We start from the raw sequence: 10,000 nt of genomic DNA on the forward strand, positions 1-10,000 counted from the left end.
GAGAGAGGTAGTGAGGAGTGGAAAGAAGGAGACAGGGAGTAAGTGAGAAAAGAAAGGGAGTGAGGGAGATGAGAGGGGGAAAGAGGGAGGAAGAGCGACAGAGAGAGAGAGAGAAATAGATAGATAGACAGATAGAAAGAAGAAACAGAGAGAGAGAGAGAGAAGGGGGTGGGGAGACATATAGACAAACAAACAGACAAAGAAAGAAAAAAGAAAAAGAGAAAACCAAGGAAAAAGAAACAAACAAACACAAACAAACAAACGACCAGAAAAAATATAAAAAAACACAGAAGACGGCGCCCTCAAACAGCTCGCCAAACCACGCACAGCAAAACCCGAAATGAACACCCACAAACACACCCAAACTTGATCAAAAACCCACATCGACAACAAATACTCAAAAATCAACACCATCCCCATCGCCGCAGCCTTATCGAGATGAAGTAGATGAATATTTGATGAAGACCGTTACCCCCTTAAAACCCCGGCTGCAAACGGATCCATTTATACAGTTCAGCGAGATAGAGGGAGATTGAGAGACTTTGCCGGGGTCTCCGCTGGCTTATAGGGGGGACTTTTCTATTCATGCAATTGTCGATTTGAATGTTTTTTTTTTTGTTTGTTTGTTTGTTTATTTTATTGTTTTTTGATGGAGGTGCTGCTAGGGGGAAGGAAGTAGGGAGGGTGAGTGGAGTGTATAAGTGTTTCGAGAGGGAGGAAGTGGACTAAAATAAAAAAATAAAGAAAGGTGTAGGTAGGTACATAATTGAACAGGGAAAATACATACCTTTTTACTATTTTTTTCTCGCGTTCAAAAAAACTGTTATTGAGACTATAATACAGACTCACTCGCTTACACTTACACACACGCGCACACACACACACACACACACACACACACACACACACACACACACACACACACACACACACACACACACACACACACACACACACACACACACACACACACACAGATAGATAGATATGTGTAATGTGAATAAGGTAATCTCTCTCTCTCTCTCTCTCTCTCTCTCCCTCTCTCTCTCTCTCTCTCTCTCTCTCTCTCTCTCTCTCTCTCTCTCTCTCTCTCTCTCTCTCTCCCTCCCTCCCTCCTCCTGCTACCCCCTCCTTCCTTCTCCCTCTCCTTCTCCTCTCTCCCTCTCCCTCCCTCCCTCCCTCTCCCTCCTTCACTCCCTCTCCCTCCTTCCCTCCCTCTCCCTCCCTTCCCTCCCTCCCCCTCCTTCCCTCCCTCCCTCCCTCCTTCCTCCCTCCCTCCTTCCCTCCCTCCTCCTTCTCCTTCCCTCCTTAATCCCTCCCTCCCTCTCAACCTCCCCACCCTCTCCTCTCCCTCCCTCTCCCTCCTTCCCTCCTCCCCTCTCCCTCCCTCATCCCCCTCCCCCCCTCTCTCTCTCCCTATCTCACCTCGTTCCGCTAAATGAGATTTCTCCGACAGAGACCTGTAGACTAATTTTTCTAATTGTCGCCCCCCACCAACTTGCCCCAACATGCCTGAAATTGTCTCCCCCAATATCTCTTCTCACCACCCCATCCCCAAGTAATGGAAATCTCTCGCATTCTTCTCCCCTCTTGCGAGTTATTTTCCCGTCTCCTAAGGTTATCTTTATCTTGAGGGGAAAAAATGTGATTTCTGTTTTGTCTTCCTGTCGTAGGGTGGGGTCGTGTGGGTTAGAGGAGGGGGGGGGTTAGGATTGCGTGTTTCAGGTCTTTGTTTTCTTCAATTTTTCTTCTTCTTCTTCTTTCTTCTTACTTTTCTTCTTCTTCTTCTTCTTCTTCTTCTTCTTCGTCTTCTACTTCTTCTTTTACTCTTTCTTCTTCTACTTCTCTTTCTCCTCCTTCCTTTCCTCCTCCTCCTTCTTCTTCTTCTTCTTCTTCTACTCCTTCTTCTACGTCTTCTTGTACTCCTTCGTCTTCTTCTTCTCCTTCTTTTCTTTTTCCTTCTTCTTCTCTTCTTCTTCTCCATCTTATTCTTTGAGGAAATATATCGCAGGAACCACCTCAAGAAGTGGCCCTATTCACCTCTCATGATTTTTATTTTATTAATTTGTTATTATTATCATCATCATTATTATCATTATTATTATCATAAGTATCATTATCATTATTATTATTACTAGTATTATTATGATGGTGATGACGATAATGATTATTATCATTATTGTCATTATTATCATTATTATCATTATTATTAATATTATTATTATTAGCATCATTCCCATCATCATCATTATCATTATAAGCATCATTCCCATCATTCCCATCATCATTATTATCATCATTATTATCATTATTATTTCTTTCTTCCCAGGCCCTCCCGAACAAGTGACCAACTGCAAGGTGGACAACGTGACGTCACACTCAGCTGGTATCACGTGTCTAGCTGGTTTCGACGGCGGTCTACCACAGCGGTTCCTTCTGCAGGTTAGTGTACGGTCGTGGGTGATTGTGGTTTTGTGTTGTTGTTGTTTTTTTGTGTGGTTTTGGGCGTTTTTTGCGTGATTGTGGTGGGTGGTGGGATCTCTATCTTTTGTTTTATCTCTTTCTCTTTATGGATTGCTTTTATCTGTGTCTCTGTCTGTTCTCTCGTTTATTTTTTCTTCCCTTTTTTCTGGTTCTGTCTTTGTGTCTAATTTTTTTTTTAATTATTTCTGCTGTTATCTTTTCTCTTTCTTTATTTTCTTTCTTTCTCTGTCTGTCTGTCTGTCTGCCTCTCTCTCTCTCTCTCTCTCCTCTCTCTCTCTCTCTCTCTCTCTCTCTCTCTCTCTCTCTCTCTCTCTCTCTCTCTCTCTCTCTCTCTCTCTCTCTCTCACTCTCTTATCCTTCTCTCTCCCTTTTATCCTGTACTCTCTTTTTATTTCTTCACTCACTTCATTTTCACGATCCAATCCTTTTCCAATCCTTTTCACCCACCCGCCATACATCCATCCACCCAGCCATATACACCCACTCAAGAACCCCCCACCCTTCTCTCCCCAACCCAATCGCAGACACAGTACCAATTTTAGAAAAGCGAATCTCCAAAGCACGAATCACCTAATCACCGAACCTTCAAGACTCTCCGAATCAACGAATCTCAAAAAAAAAAAACAACAACGAAAAACCGAATCTCCACAATAAAACGAATCATAAGAATCGAACCTCCAAAAATACGAGTCTCCAAAAACCGAATCCCCCCCCCCCAAAAAAAAAGAAAATAAATCTCCCCCAAAAAACTAATCACCTAATTACCAAATCACAAAAAATCGAATCACCGAATCCTCGAATCACCGAATCTTCAAGACTCTCCACTCCACTCCCTTTGGTTCCAAATCACCAAATCTATAAAAAAAAAAAAAAAAAAAAAAAAAAACGAAAAATCGCGAATCTCCAAAAAGCCGAATCTCCGAAAAAAACGAATCACTAAATCTTCGAATCACCGAATCTGAATCACCGAATCTTCAAGACTCTCCACTCCACTTCCCTTGGTTCCGAATCACCAATTCTAAAAAAAAAGCAAAAAAAGCGAATCTCCAAAAAGCCGAATCCCCGAAAATAACGAATCACTAAATCTTCGAATCACCGAATCCGAATCACCGAATCTTCAAAACTCTCCACTCAACTTCCTTTGTTTCCGAATCACCAGATCTCAAAAAAAAAAAAAAAAAAACGAATCTCCAAAAAACCGAATCACTAAATCTTCGAATCACCGAATCCGAATCACCGAATCTTCAAAACTCTCCACTCAACTTCCTTTGTTTCCGAATCACCAGATCTCAAAAAAAAAAAAAAAAAAAACGAATCTCCAAAAAACCGAATCACTAAATCTTCGAATCACCGAATCCGAATCACCGAATCTTGAAGACTCTCCATTCCACTTCCTTTGTTTCCAAATCACCAAATCTCAAAAAAAAAAAAAAAAAAAAAAAAAAAATCTAAAAAACCCAATCACTAAATCTTCGAATCACCGAATCTGAATCACCGAATCCGAATCACCGAATCTTCAAGACTCTCCACTCCACTCCCCTTGTTTCCAAATCACCAAATCTAAAAAAAAAAAAAAAAAAAAAAAAAAAAAAAAAAAAAATCTAAAAAACCGATTCACTAAATCTTCGAATCACCTAATCCGAATCACCGAATCTTGAAGACTCTCCACGCCCTTTGGCCATTTCGATAACGTATGGCCGGAGAGACACAATCACGCCCATTATCCGGACTAATCCCTCCTCCGTCTTATGATTACGCCCTAATTAATTTCCTTAATGGGTGAGCCAATAATTAGGGGAATTGCGGTTGTCCTGGAGGCGAGTTTTCACGCTGGTGGGCGCAGGGAAGGGCGGGCGCCGTTTTCCTTTATTTATCTATTTATTTATTTATTTTATCTTATTTTTTATTTTATTTTTTCTATTAATTTTTTTTTATTTTATTTTTTTTGGTGTGTGTGTGTTTATTTATTTTTTTTGTATCTTTGTTTCCTTTTTTTCATTTTTGTATTTGTTTATTTTATTTTATCTTATTTTATTTTATTTGTATTATCTCTTTCTCTCTACCCCATTCCCCCGCCCCCTCCCCTCTCTCTCCCCTCTCCCTTCTCCCCTCCTCCTCCACCCCTCTCCACTCCACTCCCTCCTCTTCCCTCTCCATCCCCCCCCCTCCTCCCTCTCTGTCCACACTCCACCTCCTCCCTCTCCATCTCCATCCCTCCCCTTCTTCCCTCTCCACCCCCTCCTCCTCCCTCTCCCATCCCCCTCCCCCTCCTCCCTCTCCATCCCATCCCTCCCTCCTCCTCCTCTCCATCCCATCCCTCCTCCCTTTCCATAACCCTCCCCCTCCTCCCTCTCCATCCCATCCCTCCCCTCCTCCTCTCTCTCCACCCCCTCCTCCTCCCTCTCCATCCCCCTCCTCCCTCTCCATCCCATCCCCCCTCCTCCCCTCTTCACCCCCTCCATCCCCCTCCCTCCTCCCCCTCCCTCCCTCTCCATCCCCCATCCCCCCCTCCCCCCCTCCCTCTCCATCTCCATCCCCCATCCCCTCTCCTCCCTCTCCATCCCTCTCCTCCCCTCCTCCCTCCTCCATCTCCATCCCCCTCCCCCCTCCTCCTCTCCATCCCTCTCCATCCCCCTCCCCTCCTCCCTCTCCATCCCCTCCCCCTCTCCCTCTCCATCCCTTCCCCCTCCTCTCATCCTCCCTCTCCACTCTCCATCACCCCTCATCCTCCCTCTTCCCTCCCCCCTCTTCCTCTCCCTCTCCCCTCCCCCTCCCCCCTCCTCCCTCTCCATAACCCTCTCCCTCCACCCCCACCCTCCCCCCACCCCCACCCACCCACCCTTCCCTTGACACCGCGCGGGACCTGATATTGCAGACCCTTATTTCGAGTTCGTTTCCAATTTTTGAAAATGGATTTGTCGCTCAAATATTGCCCTCTGCCGCCCCCTCCCCCCCTCTCCTCCCGACCCCTTCCTCCGCTTCCTCCGCTTCCTCTGTCTGTCTGTCTTCTCTTTCTTTCTCTCTCTCTCTCTCTCTCTCTCTCTCTCTCTCTCTCTCTCTCTCTCTCTCTCTCTCTCTCCCTCTCCCTCTCTCTCCTCCCTCCCTCCCTCCCTCCCTCCCTCCCTCCCTCCCTCCCTCTCTCTCTCTCTCTCTCTCTCTCTCTCTCTCTCTCCCTCCCTCCCTCCCTCCCTCCCTCTTTCCGAAATTCTCTTTTTTTCCTTTCTTTTTTTTCTTTTCTATGAATTTTATAAACCGTTTGCCTTAGGATATTAAACTTGGAAAAAGGGACACTTCAATTCCATTTATGCGAATTTCGCAAAACGACTTCCTTTCCCTCCTTCTCGCGACGTCCTTCTCAGGTCATGCATAAATGTATATATCTTTGCATATCCTTATAGGTATGAATATTTATTCATTTATTTTCTCAAGTCCTTTTTTTTTATTTGGGTGTTCGTTTATCTATCCTACTCCTTCTTTTGCTCCTCCTTATCCTTTTCCTTTTCCTCCTTCTCTTCCTTCTCTTCCTCCTTCATCTATATATCCTTCTCCTCCTCCTCTTCCTCCTTCTCCTCCTTCTCCTCCTCTCCTCGTCGTCGTCCTCCTCCTCCTCCTCTCCTCCTTCTCCTCCCTCCTCTTCCCTCCTTCTCCTCCTTCTCCTCTATTCCCTTTACTATTCCCGTGTCCTCCTCTTCCTCCTCCTCCTTTTCCTCCTCCATCTTCTCCTCCCTCCTCGTCGTCCTCCTCCTCCTCCTCCTTTTCGTCGTCCTCCTCTTCCTCTTCCTCCTCCTTCTCCTCCTCCTCCTCTTCCTTCCTCCTCCTCCTCCTCCTCCTCCTCTTTCTCCTCCTCCTCCTCCTCCTCCTCCTTCTCCTCCTCCATCTTCTCCTCCTCCTCTTCTTCTTCCTCCTCCTCCTCCTGCTTCTTCTCCTCGTCCTCCTCCTCCTCCTCCTCCTCTTCCTTTCCTCCTCCTCCTCCTCTCCTCTTCGCTTTTTCTCCTCTCCTCATCTACCTTCTTTACTCCTCCTCTCCTTTACTCCCCCTAATTGTCTACCGGTTCTCCAGCTTTCCCCTCAGATTCCCTCCTTCCCCCCCTCCCCCATCCTTCCCCTTCTTCTCTCTCCTAATTGACTTCATCATTATCTAATTGTTTTTATCTTCTTCTACTCATTATTCGTTTTTATTTTTGTATGTGCTTCTTATTATTATTATTATTATTTTCTTATGAGTATTATCATTGTTATTATTATGTTTTTTTCTAGTTCTTCTTCTTTTCCTTTTTCTTCTTCTTCGTCTACTTCTCCTTCTTCTTCTTCTCCTTTTTCTCCTCCTCCTTCATCTCCTTCTTCTTCTTCTTCTTCTTCTTCTCCTTCTTCTTCTTCGTCTACTTCTCCTTCCTCTTCTTCTCCTCCTTTTTCTTCTATTTCTTTTCTTCCTTATCCTTCGTCTTCTTCTTCTTCTCCTTCTCCTCCTTTTTCTTCTTTTTCTTCTTTTCTTCCTTATCCTTCGTCTTCTTCTTCTTATCTTTCGTCTTTTTTTTTTTTCTTTTTTTTTGACAGTGAAGTTTCCTTTCGGAATCAGGAAGTGGACCCTAATGCCGATCCCAAGAACCGTGAAGTTGCAGGCGCCGTTAACAGTCAACATTTGCAGTCTCTGTTTTGGTTTCTGTTGTCGTTGTTGCAAGCTCATGGGGTGGGGTGGGGTGGGGGGGATGGGGGGATGGGGGATGGGGTTGTTGCGCAGCGCCTCTGAAATTGCTTCTCTTGTTGCTTTGTTGCTTGCCCTTTCCCCCTCTTCTCCTTTTCTCCTTCCTCTTCCTCGTCTTCTTTCCCCTTGCTCTTCCCATTTTCTCTTGCCCATACCCTTTCCCCTTCCACTTCTCCTTCCCCTTCCCCTCGCCCCTTCACCTTGCCCATTCCCCTTTCCCCTTTCTCTTTCTCTTCCCCTTCCTCCTCCTCTTCCCCTTCCCTTCCCCTTCCCCTTCCTCTTCCTCCGCCTTCCCCTTCCCCTTCCCCCTTCCCCTTCCCCCTTCTTCTCCCCCTCTCTCTCTCTCTCTTCCTCTTGGCCCTTCCCCTTCCTTCCTCTTCCTTCTTCCCGTTTCCCTTCCCCTCCCCTCCCCCCTCTCCCTCCCCCCCTCTCCTCCTTTCCTCTTGCTCTTCCCCTTCCTCTTCCCCTTCCACCCTACCCTCTTCTTCCCCTGCCCCTCTCCCCGTCCTCCCCTTACCTGTCTCTCTCTTCCTGCCCCCCCTGTCTCCTTACATAATTCAGAAACTGATACGTTGAGGATAGACTTTTTTTTTTTTTTTAATGCTTTTTTTTTGTTGTTATACTATTATTATTTCTTTAGCCGTAACAACAACCTCTCTAACTGATATGGATATGGTTGTTATTGGTATTATTATTTTTGTTGTTATTATTATTGTCACCGACATCTTTACAATTCCCTTTATCATCATTATCGTCATCATCATAATCCTGATATCAACATCATCCTCATCATCATTATTATATTATCATTATCATCTTCATAATTATTTTTTCACCACTACTATTACATTGATAATTATTGTCATTATGATTACTGTGATCTATATGTGTATATACATACATACATACTTATATATATGTGTATATATATATATATATATATATATATATATATATATATATATATATATATATATATATATATATATATATATATATATATATATATATATATATATATATATATATATATATATATATATACATATATACATATACATACATTCACACAGGCATTACTCACCCCCTACCCCCTCTCCCCCCACCCCCCCCTCGCAGGTGTGGGAAGTGAACTCGTCGATGCTCGTGCTGAACATTTCGGCAGCGAGTCCCGTGTTCAACGCCAAGCCCCTGGAGCCGGACCACACCTACAGCGCCTCCGTCGTGGCCATGAACACCCGCGGCTTGAGTCCCCCCAGCCGGCTGCTCATCCTCACGCTCAAGGAGGCGGAGATGCATAAAAGTAAGGGGTTGGGGTGGTTTGTTTGTCTTTTTTTTTGGGGGGGGGAGTTTTTTTTTTTTTTTAGAGTGTTGCTTTTTATTTTTTGAAGTTTTTTTTTTTTGAGGGGTTGCTTTTTTATTTTTCATTTTTATTTTTTGGGGGGAGCAGTTTTTAGGGTTAGTTTTTTTTTTTTTTTTTTTTTTTTTTTGAGGGGAGTAGTTTTTTTTTGAGGGTTTGCTTTTTAATTTTTTCTTTTATTTATTGTCATTTTTTTTGGGGGGGGCAGGGTTTTATTGATATGCTTTCTTTTCTTTTTTTTTTTTTTTTGGGGGGTTTACTTTTTTTTTAGGGGAGTGGATGGTTGTTTTTTTATTATTATTTTAGAGGGGGTGAAGGGTGAAGATCCTACTGTTTTTCTTATTCATCTTCTACTCTTTCTTTTTATCTATTTCTTTTTTGGGGTTAAGAGTAATTTTTTGGAAGGGACATGGAAGACGGAGGTATAACAATACGGATTTTTCCTTCTTTTTTTTTGGGGGGGGGAGGGGGAGGGGGGAGGGGGAGGGGGGAGGGGGGAGGGTTGATGCCTTCGTCTTTATTTGGCTTATTGTTGGCTTGTGCGTGTCGGTTTGTCTGCAAAAAGGGCAAGTATTTTTTTTCTTTTTTTTTTTATCAGACTGGGATTTCATTTGAGTGAGTTTGGTGTGTGTGTATGAGTGTGTGTGTGTGTGTGTGTGTGTGTGTTTATGTGTGCACGTGTGTTTGTGTGTGATTTTGTGTAGGTTTCTCGAAATCCTCCAGAATTGTGTCTCCAGGTCTGAAGAGGTAGACTTAAATATAATAAAAAAGAGGAATAGAAATAGATAATGAACGATAGGAGGATTAGAGGGATGGAGGAAAAGGGGATTTTAGTAGAAGCGAGGAGGGAGGGAGGAGAGAGGAAGGCCAGGTAGCCATCAACACAGTCATAGTGGCATGTGTGAGAGAGAGGGGGGAGGGGGAAGGAGAGATAGAGAAGAGAAGGAAAGAGAGAAGAGAGAGAGAAGGAAAGAGAAAGAGAGAGAAGATGGAAGAGAAAGAGGGAGAGAATGGGTAGGAAGAGAGAGAAAGAGAGAGAAGATGGAAGAGAAAGAGGGAGAGAATGGGTAGGAAGAGAGAGAAAGAGAGAGAAGATGGAAGAGAAAGAGGGAGAGAGAGAGAGAGAGAGAGAGAGAGAGAGAGAGAGAGAGAGAGAGAGAGAGAGAGAGAGAGAGAGAGAGAGAGAGAGAGTAAGAGAGAGGGAGGAGGAGAGGAGGAGAGAGAGAGAGGAGAGAGGAAAGAAAGAGAGAGAAGAGGAGAAAGGAGATAGACAGTACCAGGCAGAGACAGACAGACAGCGAGAGGGAAAGGAGAAGAGATCAGCGTTTCTCTCCCTCCTCCTACCCCACCCTGCACACCCCACTTCCGCCCTCCCCCCCCTCATCAAAGGCCGCACGTGAAGCCTTGTTGACCTTTGCCCTCAACCTGTCCGCATGACCTAGGGCGCGGCGGAA

At 44.5% G+C, this 10,000-nt stretch overlaps 1 protein-coding gene across 1 annotated transcript in view; it reads left to right on the top strand.

Moving 5' to 3' along the window:
- The window catches only part of LOC113828304 (nephrin-like), a gene marked incomplete in the record, with an annotated part of 185,474 nt that overhangs the window by 162,670 nt on the left and 12,804 nt on the right, over positions 1–10,000 (top strand). Inside the window, 2 exon segments of the mRNA XM_070113504.1 lie at positions 2,330–2,442; positions 8,306–8,489. Coding sequence (XP_069969605.1) covers positions 2,330–2,442; positions 8,306–8,489 — 297 coding nt within the window.

The sequence above is a fragment of the Penaeus vannamei genome, chromosome 34, assembly GCF_042767895.1.
Source record: "Penaeus vannamei isolate JL-2024 chromosome 34, ASM4276789v1, whole genome shotgun sequence".
Lineage (NCBI taxonomy): Eukaryota > Metazoa > Arthropoda > Malacostraca > Decapoda > Penaeidae > Penaeus > Penaeus vannamei.